This window comes from Platalea leucorodia (genome assembly GCF_965183815.1).
Source record: "Platalea leucorodia genome assembly, chromosome: 2".
Lineage (NCBI taxonomy): Eukaryota > Metazoa > Chordata > Aves > Pelecaniformes > Threskiornithidae > Platalea > Platalea leucorodia.
In genome coordinates, this window is record NC_138824.1 from 95,242,374 (window position 1) to 95,259,648 (window position 17,275).

At 38.2% G+C, this 17,275-nt stretch overlaps 1 protein-coding gene across 14 annotated transcripts in view; it reads left to right on the top strand.

Annotated features, from left to right (window-relative positions):
• The window catches only part of KDM6A (lysine demethylase 6A), a 159,968-nt gene that overhangs the window by 70,432 nt on the left and 72,261 nt on the right, over positions 1-17,275 (top strand). For all 14 annotated transcript variants that reach the window (XR_014230310.1, XM_082331346.1, XM_082331347.1 and 11 more), the window contains exons 5-6: positions 4,238-4,296; positions 14,814-14,934. Coding sequence is in view for 13 of the 14 variants with exons in the window: in XM_082331346.1 (XP_082187472.1) it covers positions 4,238-4,296; positions 14,814-14,934 (180 nt within the window). In the remaining variant the exon portion in view is untranslated. The remainder of the gene's footprint in view (positions 1-4,237; positions 4,297-14,813; positions 14,935-17,275) is intronic.

Sequence of the window (17,275 nt, forward strand, 5' to 3'; positions counted from 1 at the left end):
ATTAATAACTCAGATGAGTTCTGGCATCCAGTTGGCTGTAGTACTCTACAAATGACTGTATCAGCAAAAATGAGAGGCAGTATTAGGGAATGTTTCTGAATCAGCAATGCTATGAAACTGTAGCAAAACCCATTCCTTTTCATTTTTAAGTTGGAAGCTCCCAACTGGGTGCTGCCCTGAGCCTATTTGACTCTTTAGTGTCTTTTTCTACTCTCTGACTTCTTAGAAGTACCTGCCAAACAGATTTTCATTTGCAAGCGTAACTTCTTTTTACATTCTTGTATTTATAAAACACAAATTTGGAGTTGATGACAGCATCTCAACTGCTTGTGGCAGATAACGTGCTACTGGTGAAAAATATCTGGACCCAGATGTGGTAGCTATACATTTCTAGGGTCAGTCTAAGATGGCCATTGGTAAGTCTGAATGTGAGTATGGCCACTTGTTAACACAGGACAGGTGCATTTTTCTGACCCTTTGTTTATAGATGAAGTGTAACTGTGGTGGTGTAGCCTGGTGTGTTTCTGCCAGAAGCACTGGCTGCATGCTTGAAGACAGAGAAAAAAGGCTGCGTTGTGAAGTTGGCCTGAAATAGCCAGAGAACAGAGCACATGAAATGTTGGGGGTCTGTTTCCATATGCTGCTTCAAAGAGGCTATAAACCAGTTATTTGGGTTGGTACAGGTCTGTGGGATGGGTGGAGTTTTCCTCGTTGGTTAATTTGTGTTTTTTTCTTGATTGCTTGAAACAAACAAGACCAAAAAGTCTTCAACATGCTTATTCATCTCAGTTACATAAAAAGGTACATACAGATATATTTTTGTCTTCTCAGTTACCTATCGATAAAATACTCTGGCTTATACATTTTGTAAAATATAACTGAAATGTTGCTCAGCATTAAATAGTGCATATAAGTAGCAGAATACGCAATATAAACTTGATAATAATCTTAGATTGCATAAGCGTGTAAAATGGAAAGAGGTATTTGAGCCATCTAGTGGTTGGTATGAAACATTCTAACATTTTTTGATAGTTTGTAGAAAATGTAAATTACATCGGCTTGGAAATAGCATTTCTAATTTGTCTGCTTTTTAATAGCATGGCTGTAGAATGAAAAAAATGAGCCATTCAGCTTCAAATTTGATGTACAGTCTGTTTTCGTTTGCAGCTTCTTTTCAATTTACTGTAGATTTTAGTGAAGAGAGAGATCTGATAACATAAAAACTACATTAGAAGTTAGTAGCCAAAGGATGAGTTTTGTTAGCATGAGATCCTCAGAAATTGTGAGGGTTAAGAAGTTCAAGGAAAGGATTGTAAAAAAATAATTTTGTTTTCTACTTCTTGCTGAAAAATGTTTGGAGGGAAAAAAGTGGGCTTGTATTCTACCTCGCCAGCTATTTATAGCAGGATTTTGAATAGCAGGGATTAAAATAAAAAAGTAATTTTTACTGGAAAACACGGGATGGATATTTTTTGTGATAAACTTGTCCAAGTAAAAGCAACAGAGGCAACTGAAAACAGATTTCTTAAGATGGAGTGTGTTCTGGTAAACAGAGTCACAGAATCTTACGATGTTAAGAAAAAGGACATGTTGTAGATGAAGATTTCATGTAATGATCCAGCTTTGTCCTGATAAGCATTAAGCTGTTGTAGCCTTTCATATTGGCTGATGCCAATAGGAACTTGGCTGCGTGTGGAACTTGATGGTATTCTGCAATAGAGGCAGAAAAGTTAGTTGCTAAAGTAATGAACTTTATGTGCATCTCACCTTGAATTATTTGTGGGAAATTACTGCATGCATTGAAACACTGTAATATCTTCCTGTCCTTGTGAATAGTCCCATCCAGGTTCAAACACAGATTAAAAGATTATTTTTTTTTTAATCTTTATTAAGGCAAATCTAATAAACAATCAACAAGCAGTACTAATGGTGTTACATACGGTTGGAGCTATAGTATTTCAGAACAGATAAATATGATCCATACTAACATTTCAAAGTTTGCACCTTTACATTTGAAGTAAAGTATTAGAGAGTCTTAAATCTTGCCCTGTTTTTTTATTGAGAAGACAGTGGTAGCTTAACAGGTTTTTAAGGTCAATCTCAAAAGCTTTGTAAGGCCAAATGAGAGAAAATGGGAAAACCAGTCACAGAACAGAGGACAGAGCACTAATCGTTGATTTGTATTTTACTGGGGCGGGGAAAACCTGAATGCTTCATGTGAGCTTGGTATGTTAATTGTATTTAGACAAATCACCTGCGTTTTGGTCCTGTTGTGCCTTGAAAGTTGATTATTATTAAGCCTTAGGATCAGAATATCAGCTAGATTAATCTTCAGAATCTGTAACTCATTTGGACTGTGAATTCTAATAGGTTTCAGAAGAGGAAATTAAATTCTTTGGAGATTGAAGAGGTATTAGTTATCTGGCATATTTTTGCTTGAATTTTGGAGTGTGGTGATGAAGGATTTTTATTACTATTATTCTCAGTCTTTACGATGATCTAGTCTTGATTGCAGTTGGTGGATCTCCGAGTAACCTCAGAGTTACACTGGACGGTTTTGTTAAGTTCTGTTCTACAAATGAGCCTGATCAGAACACAATAAATGTTACTAGGTGTGCGCTCTGTTTTGCAGGCTTCCATGTTGCACACGTGAAAATCTCTCTTTCTGTCTTACTCCTTCATTTAAAATGACTTTTATATCAAGGCATTATATATGCTCAGTTTTTGAGCTTGCCTTCTTTCCTAGTCTGTTGTTGCCAGAGCACGCTTGGAAAGCAGGAAATACAAGGAGGTACGGAATTAGAGATCTTTTATCTTTATGATGTCCGTGTTGTGTTTTTGTTCAATTAAACAGGAATGCGGTTTTATGGTAGTATTAAAGTGTCATCTTTTATTGTTTATGTACTTCCCCCTCCACTCCCTGTTAACATCTTCCAGTGCTCTGATTGCCGTAGTATCTGGTCATGCCACAGCATTTTCTTGGAAGCTGTCCATTGCTGAAGCTTTGATCCAGCTGTATTCATGAAAGGATCTTTGGCATTTCCCCTGGTTTTAATTTGCATTTGGAAGATGCAAATGAGGTATAATCAAATTGCAATATTTGAATTGTGTTCTGGTTACCAGTTATTTTTAGGAGAAATTTGGTTATACCTTTTATATTTGGATTGGGTTTAAAGCATAGCTAGGATTCCTTTCATGGAATTCTATAGGAATTTGACTTGTTGAAGACGTGCGTGCAAGTGGAAGAGGGGTTATCTTGAACTACAGTCTTTGACAATGGAAATTCCATCTCTTGTCCCTGTGTCAGAGCTTTGTGTTCTTTGGGATGTATTCCTGGTCTCTCAAACCAGAATTATACATAAGAAAAGCCTAAAAATGTGTCATAGGCAACATGTACATGTTGTCTCCTGTAAATAATGGAATAGCTCTACTAAATAGAAAACAACTATGCTGTGGCATAACTTTTAAAAAGAAAAAGCAATTTGTTTATTTTTCTGAATTTAGGAAATATGTAATAATTATTTGTAGAATTGGATAGTTAAATATTCATTAAACCTAAGTAATGTCATTTTAGAAGCAAATCATACTTTTTTGTGAAACGGAAATGGGGGGAGATGGGTTTCTAGAAGGAGAAAGGGTCTTTCCCCCCCCCGCAAAGTAGGGAAATAGAAGATAGAAATTTGATTAATGATGAAGAAATATGATTGTCTTAGGTTTGAAGCTGATGGTCTGTACTTTTGGTATTCAGAAAAGTGAAATTTCCTTAAGCATATTTTCAGATTCATATAATTAATGTTTTACTTTAGACACTGGAATTGTGTCGCTTTGTTTACTTTTATGTGAGTATAAATGATTATGACTATTATGACTATGAAATGGTGTTCGGTCATAAAACATCTTTTTTATTATATTAAATTGTTGAAGACCTCTACTCCATCATCTCCCTCCCTGCTGTTGTACAAGTAGAACAAAGCACATCAGTTTCTCTGATGTAAAAGTACTGGAATATTATTGTTGTTACTATTCCTCCAAAAATATTTTGCAGATAATAACTTTTTTAATGTCTACCTATCTTTTCATTCCTTCTTTTTGGTTCTTCCTGTTGAAGGTGAAATTTAAATATGCATATCTTATAATGGAAATACAATGTCAAAGGATGAATAAAATACTGGGAACTCAGTCTTACAGCATATGGTTGTCTTACCTGGGTTTTAAACAATGTTTCTTTCCTTTACAGAATGCTGCCTTTTTATATGGCCTTGGTTTGGTCTACTTCCATTACAATGCCTTTCAGTGGTAAGTTGGAATAAACTAACAGTATCAGTATTGTGCAATGTTTTATTGGTAGATGAATAATTCAGCTTCGGTTCAGTGTGAGTGTACAACAGTTTAAGTTTTTTCTGATGTTTGAAGACATGCTGTCCTGGGTCACATGTCTGACTTTCTGTAACATACCTGTGGCAACCACAGCAGTTGCTTGAAAAGGAAAGCACTTACGGGAGAAAAATTTTAGCTCCCTATAATACGATTCAGCAAAAAAAACTTTACTTCTCTCTTGGAAAAGAAGTGACAAAGTGGGCTTGTTTTCATTTAGCTTGTATTCAGTAATTTTTACATAGCTGTAAAACGTGAAAGTTTTGGACGTGAGAAGCAGTATACTCAGACTTGAATCGGAACATTTAAAACTGATGTAAAAACTCAAGAGTTAGAAGGAGTTTAGATTCTGGCAGGGCTTTGGGGACTGAAAGGGGCTGCTGTTGGATTGGGGGGGTGGGGGGAGGATTGGTTTTCCATTGTAGTTTTGGTTTTGCTTTATCGGTGATGAGAGAAGAATGATGAGTGGAATAGACTCAGTCACTGGGGTTCTCTTGACAGGTCCTCCAACTTTCATTGGGGTTTATTCTTGCAGAGATCTATTTAGTGTCATTGGGAAAAAAGTCAGAAAGGTGTAGTGTTTAGGTCAGTGCTTTTTTACGCTCAGTGTGGAAACTGTTAATAAGTGTGACTTTACTACTTGATGGATTGCTAAAAAGTTTATCATCTTGCTGGACTAAGCATGAGTGCAGTTGAGGAGGCAGTAAGTGACTACTGAGTGATGGTTTGGAACAGTAAAGTGGGATTTCTCCTCCTAGGTCCCCTTCCCTGCCCCTGGCCCCAGTAAATTGGTTCTGTGTATCTGTAAGACAAAAGATTTGTCCTTTCCTCAGGGTAATGTAAATAAGCTTTTATTCCTGAAATTAAGATAAGTTGGTTAAATCATGAGCTCAGAACCTGGATTTTTTTTTTTTTTTTTTATCTTGCAACTTATTGCTCTCTTTGTTGATGGTGGTGAAATGAATACCATGTAATGTACGTTGGCATGCAATTCTACTGCATTCTAATTAACAAGAGAAGAACAGAAAAGTTTTCAGAAAACCTGAGACTACACTATTTTAAGATTGTGATCAATCTTGGTTGAATTTCCCTGAGTCTCAGAATGTTCTTGTTCTTATGCAGGCTTGGCTTCATCATTTAACATTCAAAAGTGTTTTGTGCACCAGTTCTTCTTACAAGGGGTATCTTGTTACAATTTGCACTGTGAAAATGGTAGAAAACTGTAAGATAAAATTAAATAAGACAAAGTAGTTAGATTTAGAGCAGTTGATTTTTTTGAAAGACCACCTGTTCAACATAGACTTTTGCCATCAGCGGATCGTGCTATTTATTAGCGCCTTCCAGCGGATGGAGCAGCAAAGTCCAGTGATTGTGAGGCCTAAGTATTAATAAATTAGAGCTTAGAAAAATCTAAATTAATTCATCCATGCCTTTAAGTAAGCTTGTTGAGAACATGAGTATAAATTGATGCCTTAACTTATGATGTCTTAACTGCACATAGAGCTTTATGTTAAGGTTGTGTAGAATAATCATATTTCCCATTTCATTCATACAACAAAGTTATGTGTAGTGTGGTACGAAGAAAGTTGTGTATCATTAGAGTATTGGTTAGAATTTTTAGAGGACGAAAATCGTAACGCAGATAAAATCTTATGCCTTTGTGTGTGATTTTTTTTTTTTAATCCTTTTGAGTGTTGTGTCTCTCCCCTCCCCCCTTTTAAGGTTTAATGTAGTTTAAGTTATCATGCTTCATCCATGAACGTGTTTTTTTTTTTTTTTATCCACACCACTTTAGATATTCATAGATTTCAATGAGAGGCATGCATATAGTCATCCTAGAGTAAGGAAGTGCTTGAGGTTTTTTCATGTCTCATACAAACAGGGATAATAAAAAAGCAAGTGGGAATAAGGTCGGTTTTAGAATTCTTGTTCATGTTTTTACATTATTTTTTAAGTTTTCCAGCTTTCATAAAAAGAAGTGTTGAATTGGTTCCAAGACAAATACGCAATTCACTGTAATTTAATATTGTACGCTTGTCTATATACTAAAGCAGCATTACAGCATTACCTTAAGTGCAAATCTTAGCTGGTAGATCATTTTGTATTGGTGATTTTGTTTGACTATTCATGCAAGAACTGAAAGTTCTCAATGTATGTACAAGTGTTGCAATAGTGTGACCAAAGCTATTTCATGCAATTATTATAGTAAGACATAAGGGATTAGCTCCATAAATTGAATCAAGTACAGTAAAATAGGTCTTAAATCTTAAATTTTGATACTCTGTTCTTGTATACCATTTATCATCAAGCAGTAAGTAAAGTGGTTGGCTGGTTTTCCCTGTTGTTTCCCTGTTTCTCAAGTAGGGCAGAACACCAGTAGCATAGAAATAGCTGAGATATTCACATAACTTGAATAATTTCATATACTCCTTAGTTGTCTTTTAGATTGAACACATAAAGAATTTCAGTAGTTCATCAAAGGCTGCCCTTCATTTCTGTGCAGTAGCTGCGTCCAGATATACTGGCTTGGATGCCAAATTTTTCGTTTTACTTCAGTAAGGATTCTGAGCCTGACTGGTCTATCATCTGCTGATTTATGCTAAGTCCCAACAAGGTAAAAAGATGGAGTCCAAGCTCTGCAACTGCGTCCTGAAACTGGCTCTGACACCATTTTTGGATCCCAGTGTATCAACTGTGGTGCTCCAGGGCCAGCCTGCAGTGTTTTCAGTGACTGTTACCTTGCAAATTGCTGGACAGTGCGTCTGAGAAAGACACACTGTTCCTCAGAAACGTCTTACAGGAGACTGAGATAGGTCACACTTATTGCCCCATTTAGCATACCCTGAGGCTCCTCAGTCCAAGGATTCCTTATCAGCTGTAGAAGTTCAGTGTTATGTAGAACTCAGTCCTTCAGCATTGACACTTCTACAGGACACAGTCCTGAAAAAAGCCAAAGACTAATGCAAGAGATGATGCAGACCCTTTTCCTCACCTCCATCACGGCTAAAGATGCAGACTGCCTGGGGGAAAATCTGTCATCTCTGACTGGAACTTTTTGGCCCTTCTACAGCCATCCTTGCCAAAACAGAAGCACTGTCGTCATCTATTGAATATCAAGCAATATCTAGAACCACGGTCTCTGCTCCCGTCTCCTTTAAAGTAACCTCACAGCCAGCCCGCTCTATTTGCACTGCTGCATCCTGGCATTTCTGTAAGCCAGGGTGTTCTTTACGCTGGAATTTCTCCTGTTAGCCTAAGTTTGACTCCTTGGAACAAGGGACATGGGAGTTAAGCACCAAAAGCTTTTTTTTCCTGTTCAACTCTGATTCAAAATTGGATCTTGACATGAAGAAGGCAGCTGCAGTCTTTCATTATTCTTATCTAATTCAAGTAAAGACATTTAATGGGCAAGAGGGAGCAAGCATATACAACCCCCACTTGGAGAGTGCAGCATCTCCAACAGACAAGCACCGAGCAGGCTCTCCACATCCCATCTCTCCTGCTGCCAAATTCCACAACCCTCCAAAGGCCAAGCAGACAGCAGAAGGCAGCCCTCAGTTGCTATCTGTGGTACTGCATCTCATCTCTTGGTCACCATGCAGGCCTCCAGACACCTGAGAATCACTTCTCTCCTAGAAGTCTTGAAGGCTTCAGTGAGGCAGGAGCATTCTTTTCCACATACCTACAGGAAAACACACAAAACTTACCATCACCTGTGGGATGGCCTTAGTGCCGATCACACTGGACCATTTACTTGAGCTGAAGGAGTCTGGTCTCTCTCTTGCTCTCTCTGGCTGTCATTGTCTTTCATCTTTTTCCAGAAAATGAGGTTTGGCTCTTCTCACAGTCATCCTGAAATAGTAAAGCAGCTGTTTAAACTGCTTTTAAAGTACCCAGGTCTACAGTGGAATGTAAACTTTTTTTCAGTAGTCTCGTGTGCCAGCCTTCAGTATTGCACTCCTTATTCATCTCTCCAATAAACTACTGTTTTATGATGGTTGCTGTTTGCCTATGAGAGTGGGAGAGTCCTGTGCTGTCAAGGGTGCAGTCTTTGCCCTTCTTTGCTTTCCCTGTCAATACATATATTTTTTTCAGGGCCAAGCTGTTAGTAACACAGTAAGATTTGTCTTTGAGGGGGTTATTTTTTTTTTTTCCCCCAGCAGGACCAGATCCTTCAGATGGTTCTCAAGCTGTTTGTCAGTGGTTGGCAGATCCAAGGAACTGGTCTCTTCCACACAGAGTAGTCGAGTGGGTAGTGGCATGTGTAGGAGTGCAAACTGCCTAGTGGGCACCTCCTTCATTTGTGTGGGAACACCCCACCCGTCATGCAGACAGCAACCACTGGACTGCTTCATCAAATGCCATGTCTGCTCTGCACACCTCCAGGTATATCAATAGTTTGTGCCATTGTGGAGGGTGCACAGCATTTGATGAAATCGTCCAGTGGTTGTGGTTTGCATGAAAGCCTCTGAGATTCACCCAACTGTCAGTGACATTGCAGTGGTAATTGGCAGTCTGTGGAGTTCCTGCTTTGGAAGTACCTGCAATGGAAAGTCCAGGAGGGATATAATTCGAGAGCAGAAGAACAGCTTGCTTACTTGTGATCTTCAAGGTGTGCATCTGTATTGATGTTTCTTGCCCTGTTCTGTCAGAGTCCTTTCAGCTGGTCTGGTGTTTGTGGTTAACTTCGTACAGAGGGCAGAATTTAAACACACACTGTGTAGTTACTGCTTTGTCAAATGTTTCTCAGGTTTCAGGTGACTGGGTCTATATATGTATTTTTTAGATATAGAAAATGGTAATGGACATGTAGACTACACATACTGATTGTAATTAACCGTTAACAAAGTAGTAATTAGCTTTCTCTTTTGCTTTGCTGTCATCTCTTTCTGTGGTTGTGTATCAAACATCCTGGATTGATGAAAAAGCATAGTACCTGCTAATGCTGGGAAAAAACCAGTACTGTCAGCTGCTGTTTTAGAGAAATGTTTAAAGACTTTGCTGCTCAAAATGTTTCACCATTCAACTGTAACGGCCCTATGGACAGAAAAGTTGTATCTAAAGACTGTGAAAGTATTTCATGAAATTGCAGTGTCCTGACTACTGCTGTATGCAGACATTTTGTTTATGTTCAAACTGTGATTATGAGTTTCAAATAGAAATTTGTCTGTCATAGCCTCACATGATTTTTGTTAGTGAGCCTATGAAATGACATGAGACTTAGAATAGGTGGTCAGAAAATTGAAAGAGGCAAAAGAAAGTTTCACTCCAGCTGCAATAAATATTTTTCCTGATACGTTAGAATCATGTTGTGTTCTTTTATTTTGTAGGCTCATTCTGATTTTCATGGTTTTTGTTTGAAACGTACAAGTGTTAACTTTTGAATAGTTCAATCAATGCTATTTAATTATATTCTTTCGCCTAGTTCAAAGCTGGTTTTATTCACAGTCTATCCAAGTAAAACCTTCCAATAGAAGTCTTATGAGAGTTCACTACATGTTTAATACAGTCTTCTATTAATTATTATTCAGCTGCTTTCTTCACTTTCATAATGGTAGGCATTGTTGTATAGATGAGTGGGTGGAAAGATAGCTGCAGTATTGATTTTGGAAGTCTTGATTTGGAGATGATAGATTCATGTCATCTTTATTTTTCCTGAATTACTGTAGCAGTGCTGTGCAGAATGTAATCCCAGTGGTGCTTTTCATCCTCTGTAGTGTCTGTTTTCCAGTCCTGCTTTCACATTTTGTCAAGTGTTAGATAGCCTTTTCTGCCTGCTCCCATTCTTGGAGAAAACACTTACTTAATTTAAATAAATTCTAGTAGACTCAACTACAATTGTTTCTTACCAAGCAGTTGGTCAGTATCTTCAGAGAATAAACCAAAAGCCATCTCCTGCTGAATTTAGACAATTGTCATTTATTTCTGTAGTATGAGAGCTCCCAACCCTTCATTTGATGATTTATCTTTTGGACTAATGTATGTTTAGTCTGCTGAAGGATTAAAATGAAAAGCTCGCTCTGTGCATGAAGGCCAGTTAGTTAATGGTGGAGACTAGCAACCTACCTGAGGAAGGCTGTGTGCCATCACCTCTGAAGGAAGCTGTTAGCCTCTTAAGCCAAGTCCTGCTTCATATTTGGCAGATCATCAAGCTACTAGCTTATCTGCTCTTCTGGTTTTGGTCAAACCATAAGAGAGCTTTGAGGGGAAACATCTGAGTAACTCGGATGCCTTCGATCCTCTAGACCCGTACCTTTCTGGATGTAGGCTTGGGCAGACGACAGAAATGGGATTAGTGATGTTTCAGAGCAAACAAAGATCCGTAGAAGGATCAAGTGACTCCTGCTGTATCTGGAAGGCCAGACTCAGGCAACCAGATGGCCAGAAAGGACTGCAGTTACCAACATAGGGCCACATTCTCTCTCATTTCCCTTTCCTACTACTACAACACGTGCCCCTTCTTTCCACTTCCTCCTGTGTGGTACCAACCTGTACCAAGCCCCGATGTCATCTGTGTTGGATGTTACTGAGCACTTGTAACTGAAATGAATGTCAGTGATGTTGCAGATGTTTTGCTATTGATGTAGTAAGGGACTGAGTCTGGAGCTCTGGGCATGGCACTGGGAAACAAGCAGCCCTGAAAGAAAAAGTAAAGTTTTTACTGTAATCCATGTTTGTGATGTGTCCTGTAATCTTGAGTGCATTGCTGTTTTGTTTAAATGTTTCCCATAGGCAAAATTAGATCAATATTAATTCAGCTATGGTGTTGAATTGCTTGTCTGTTTGTAAGAGTTAATAAGTAAATGTGTTTTCAGACTTTGAGTGTTTTATTCTGTGACTATTTAGAATCAGGCTACAGTTACCAAAGTAGACATGAGCACCTACCACTGGTAGAAATTGTTGAAAATGCTGCCTTTCAGATCACTTTATTTGTGAAATTTTGATGATGCCCTTTTTCACAGAAGTAGTGGAAGTAATTTGTAGTTGTTATTATCGGTGATTGTCATCCTGGAAAAACTACAAATTGCATAATCGATATTGAATTAACACCAGAGTTAAGTAAGATGCAGGCCAATATTTTGAATGGAGAAGATAAAATATCTGATTTTTAGTTAGAAAAGCTGCTTTGGGGAATATGTGGTGTATTCTTACATCATTTCCCCCTTAATTTACTGATGTAATTATGCTTCATTCTAAGTTTAAATTTATGTTACCTTTCAGAATTCCGTTTAGTTTTTATTATGGCATCCAAGGATACAGAATTTAAGATGCAAGCAAGACACTGACCCAGGAGTTCCCTAGCATTTTGAGTGCATATGAATTCATTCTTAAATGTAGATCCATCGTGTATTAGAAACTGACAGAAAATTTCTAAGTGGAGCGTCTTTCACCAAACTCTCTACCAGTGTGTCCATTCCATTGCCGAATCAATGCAATGGCTGGGAGCAATCAATGCTCCCTGACTGTGCTCCCTTGAAATTTTTAGACTTTCAAGGAAATAATGCTTTTAAAGCATCTCTGCCTTTCCTCCTGAAACCATCAGTTTAGAAGTGATCAAATACAACTGAAAAGTACAGCTAGAATATTATTATTTAGCTGTTAGCATGGAAACTCCAATAGTGTGTTAAAGGGTACAGAGATTTTTGTTTTGACTTGGTTGATTAGATACACTTTTTCAAGCATCCATCAAAGTGGGTTGAAAAGCACGCCATTACTTTCCTGCATAGATTGTGTCTAGGGGAATGATGTCTTGTCCTAGTAATTTTCTTCCTCTTTGTACATTTTGGGCTTGTCTTCATTGGAAAATTGTGTTGGGTTGTAACATTATCTCAAAGACTTGTTATAACTACTAATGTTGAACCTGACTCCACAAGCAGCTTGGACAAGGGTGAATGGTGTTGCCGTGTTGTCTGTAGGTAGATAAACCTTACACAAACCTCATAGGGGCTGTCTGTGACTAGCAGGTTCTGTGCTAAACATGACACAGTCTTTTCATGTTGTCCACTGATGATAATTTTACTGTTTTTTAAGTGCTGTTTTTCTCTGAGAGACTGGGGTAGGCAACGATCTTGTTCTTTTGAATGAATGACAGCATACAAACTAAATTTCAAAACTGTCCTTAAAGTAGGTTGTTATACTTGCGGCTCTGTTTAACTCTGTTGCTCAGCTGTGACAATGAATACTATTTCCTGTTCAGTAAGCAAGAGAGTATAAAAATATTTTTGTCTCTTACAGTTTCTTTTAAGCTTTTTTTTAGAAATCCATGTTTCAGTGATCCTTGCGAATGAGACATGACATAGGGGAAATACAGAAATACTTTATATTTTCTGACCAAGCAAGCAGGCTAAAATGTGAAGAATGTGAGGTTCACAAAATGTATATGAGCATGGTCACAATCTCACATGTGGTGTAGAACCACAATGTCTTATTCCTGATTTTTGTCTTCTCTTTGATAGGGACCAAAGACACTGGTTTTCTTCCTTTTTAGAACTTAGAATACTGTCTTTGAACAAGATGCAAATAAGGGATTTTAAATACCAGTGGCTAACATAATGAGTACCATATTAGAGACAAGACATGCAAATATACAGTCATAAAATCTATACTTTGGCATAACAAAAGCATGGCTTAAAATGTGTGCTGATATTTAGTGATCAGTCCAGTCTTTGGCCTTCCAGTTTGAGTGGTGTTCTTGTAGAAGACGGTGAGCATACTGCTGTGAGACATGCATCCTTGTTTGTTATGATTTCAGTGCAGACACTGAGGTGTGTGATTCATCGCCACCCATACTATTCCAGGGAAGTTTAGATGAGATGTGAGAGACTGCTTAGCCGGTGCAAGTTTGTCCCTTTTGCACTTCACTTGCTCATTTTCTGAAGTAGAAAAGTAGGGTACAAGGTAAGGAAACCCTTTCTGAACAATTGTAATAGAGGAAGCTTCAGTCCCACAATAAAAATGTAGTATTTTTTGAGCCCATCTGCTCTTAAGTTGTATTTAAACAAGTCAGATAATGCTTTAGGTACAAACAATTTTGTTGCGTTGTCTAGAGGAAGTTCTGTGCCTTTGGTTTGCTTTGCTGTCAAGAATGAGAGAAGAGCTTGTAAGAATTTTAGAGCAGAAGTAGTGTTTTTGCTGATGGATTCAAAAATGATCATTTATGTGTTTTGTGAATAAAAAAGTTATGAAAAATATTTATTCAATTTCCCATTGCAACTGCTAACCTTTTGTCCTTATAAATAATACTACGCTTGCAGAGTAGGAATGGAATCATTGTGCCTAAACATTGTGTGATTTTAGCACTGTGGTAATTCCTGTCTGGTGTCCCTCTGCTGCTCTGCAGTGGGTTCAGTTCTCCCCATAGGCTTGCCTGTCATCTGCCTGCTCAGTGTCGATCTCTGGGGTTGCTTGGGACAGCAAGTGGGACTGGCTTCCCTGGCCTAGGTTCTTGAATCTACCCGAAGTGAGACCGATTCTGATTTTTGTCATTGTACGAGCAGTGGTGTATGTGATGGTATTTTGTTTCAACCTGTCATTGGATTTCAGGGGAGCTAACACAACGAGTCTTAGCTTCTTTCTCAATTCCTCTGTGAATTTAAATCTGTTATCTTTTAGTTGCATTTCAGCTGGCCTAATTTTATGCAGTTGGCCCGAGAGGCAAAACAGTCCTGCTTAGAGTCACGTTTTTTCTGCTCCAAGATACAGTTGTTACATGGCATTTTTGTTTTATCTGGTACAGTGCCATCATGAACAGGGGCATGTGTAGAGAGGATTTAAAGGTAAGGAAATAGAATCAGAGCCATCTTCACCTATCATGGGAATATGAAAAGCGAGTTAGAGTGGGAGGAGGTGGTAGGCTTTCATGCCTTTTTTTTTCCTGGAGGTAGTTGAGTGACTGGAAAGTAATGGAGCAGTAGGTATTAGTTGAGTCCCTGTACAGCGCTGGTGCTAAGAAAGGGAGGACAAAGCGGAAAACGGAGCAGGTTGGTGCAGTGGGTGGAGAAGTGCGTCATCTCCTTCTAGGCCTTCTGTGCTGCTCTCAGGGGTCTGCACTACCTGGAATCAAAAGCAACCTAGCAGTTGGTTGTGACATGAATGATCACTGCATTGTTCTAAAGTTGCACTAATTTTGTTGCTAATTCCTGAGTCATCCTTTCTGAAATAGCAGATATGTTACTCTATTCCATGCAGCAAATTAGTTTCTCTAAATTAATAGAAAAGATTAGACTTTCAAATATACCAGGATATCTGGAATACAAAATTACCCAGTCCTTGAAGAATCAAAAGCCAAGCACCAAAAACATTGCAGGTAAACCATTATTTTGATATGTTCTTCTGTAACAGTGCTTTCCGATCCACTTTCTGGTAGTCATCTAAATAACATTGATGAGAAAGTAATACTTCAGTAGAAAATAATTTCTTAATCTGTGTTTTTCTTTCAGGGCAATTAAAGCATTTCAGGAGGCGCTTTATGTTGATCCCAGCTTTTGTCGAGCCAAGGAAATTCATTTGCGACTTGGGCTTATGTTCAAAGTGAACACAGACTATGAGTCTAGTTTAAAGGTAGGTTTAAGTCCTTTCAGATTGAATTAACATTTGTTACAAGTTGCGTTGCATCTTAAAACTGTAAGGCATGCATAAGCATATAGCAGTTAAATACTACCTGCTTTTGAAATAGAAGCGCTTCAGTATGAGTTGTCTTAGTCTAAAGACAGAGTAGGGGTAGGATTTGAGGTGTGTTACGTGCTAGAAATACTCCAAAAAGCTCAGCAAAATTGTAGATGAGCACTGATACTCTGGTTGATCAAAAATTTGGTGTAGGGCTTGCATTAAAATAGTACATTTTGGGGGGAGGCTGAGGATGTACAGAAAGCTGGAGGAAAAAGAAGAGAAGAATTGGCAGCTTGGATTTCTTGATGTTCGTTTTGATTTTTTTGGTTTTTTACTTCCCCCATTGTAAGCTGGAAGTTCTTAAAAATTATTAAAAATAGAAAGCTTTTATGCAAAAATATGTTCTCATATCAATTTTTTATATGGTTTCTACTTTTCTAGCAGTTAATCATTGGATTATTTCCTGGTTTGAGAGTCAGCTTCTAAGACAACAATTTCTGGCTAATCAGTTAGAAATGGTTTGTGTTAGTGCAGTACTTTGTTTCTGCTGTACTCCTTGAAATTTTTTTACTGCTTGCATTCTTTTTCAGTCTCCGATTGTAATCTGTCATTTTATTTCCCTCCATTCAACATGTTTGCCTGCTTTTTTTCCCCTCTTTCCATTTCCTACTCTATCCCCATGTTCTTTCCTTCCTGACCTCTAAATTTACATATGTGTGCCTTGGAAAAACCAAGTGTTCTTTAACTGAGTTTCATGTGCTGGGAAATACACCTGCAGGGCTGAGAATTTTGTAATTTGTAATTAAGTGTGATTTATAAACATTTCTGCATATTAATCTCTCCTAAAACTACTGAAAACATTAAATGTTTTGTTTTCAGGAGTCTTGTGGCTTCCTTTTCCTGGCAGATTGTTTTCCTGGAAGTTGTATTTGTGAGGCTATCAGAATTACATTGTCCAAGATTGGAAAGAATAGAGTGTTACTCTCTATTTTTCCTTTCAGTATTTGTAATAATGGGAAGCACTTCTCATCAGACTTCCTTTTTTCATCTAGAGCCCAAGCTTTCACCTACAGAGACAGGTGGAGTTGGAAATTGTGATTAGAGAGGATGATACTGCAGAGGAGTAGGAAAGATTCAGTGCAATGAATGGCAAAATAGAGCAAGGGGAGGTAGAGGTAGATCACTGTGGTGGGAAAGAGATTATGTGCAAGTTTGGGGGGTCCTATTTCCTTATACTTTGGCATGGATTTAGTATTGGCTGTCGTGATACATAGGGAATAGAAGAACTGTTGGCGTAGTACATTTTGGGTTTATTTTTAAAGAAGTCAGGGACAAAACAGAAGAGAAAATTTGCAAGGAGGTAGTAAGCTTGTAATTAAGTAGTAGAAGGAACTTATGCATTTTAATTTTTAATAGAAGAAATTGATCAAGAAATAAATAACCTTTTCCTGCTGTGCCTTGAAATATGTAATTCTATCACTGAATCAAGTATTTAAATAGATACTATGAGAATTCAATCTAAATAATTTACTGTGATCTTCACAATTTTGCAAAATAAAAAGGTCGCTTATCACAAGGATTTTGAGTATACCAAAGTTTGTTTTCAGTACACCAACTACAAATGGGAAAAACACCAAAGTAGTATTTTAAAAACAGAAAGAAATTAATCTTCTGTAATGCAAAATTATCACAATTTTGTTGGTTTTATGTGCAATGTGATTAAGTCACTTAAGAAAACAAATGGCAGCAACAAAATCTTCACTCTGCTACCCTGGAGCAGAGTGAAGATCTTCAAAAGGATGATGAAATAAACATGATGGGGCGGGGGGCGGTGTTGCATTAAGGATAGTTTCACATAGTCCTTAAATCAATATAACTGCAGGTTGTTGCTAAATGGTAGTCTCATTTTCCACCTTGCAATCCTGATTGCATTGTTCGGCACCCTCTGCTGCATTGAATCGAGTGATTCTCTCCCCCCCCCCCCCCCCCCCCCCCCTTTTGGAGACTGAGGTGGATCAGAAGTCTGAACCACGTCAACTTGAGATTGCCCAGTTGCTAGATCCAATGCAAGGTAGATGGCAGGAGCGCATGAACGGGAGGGAGGGGGTAGAGCTGTCTTATCCCCTTCTGGTGCAAAACATGACACAAAACTCTACACTGGAATTATCAACTGAAGCACCTATGGTGGAGTTTCTGGTTTGCTTCCTTTGCTGTGGAGGTTGCAATCCTTAGCGGAGACTAACAATGAGGAGGAAGAAAGAAAAGACCCAGTGGGGCGATCCACTCAGTCTCG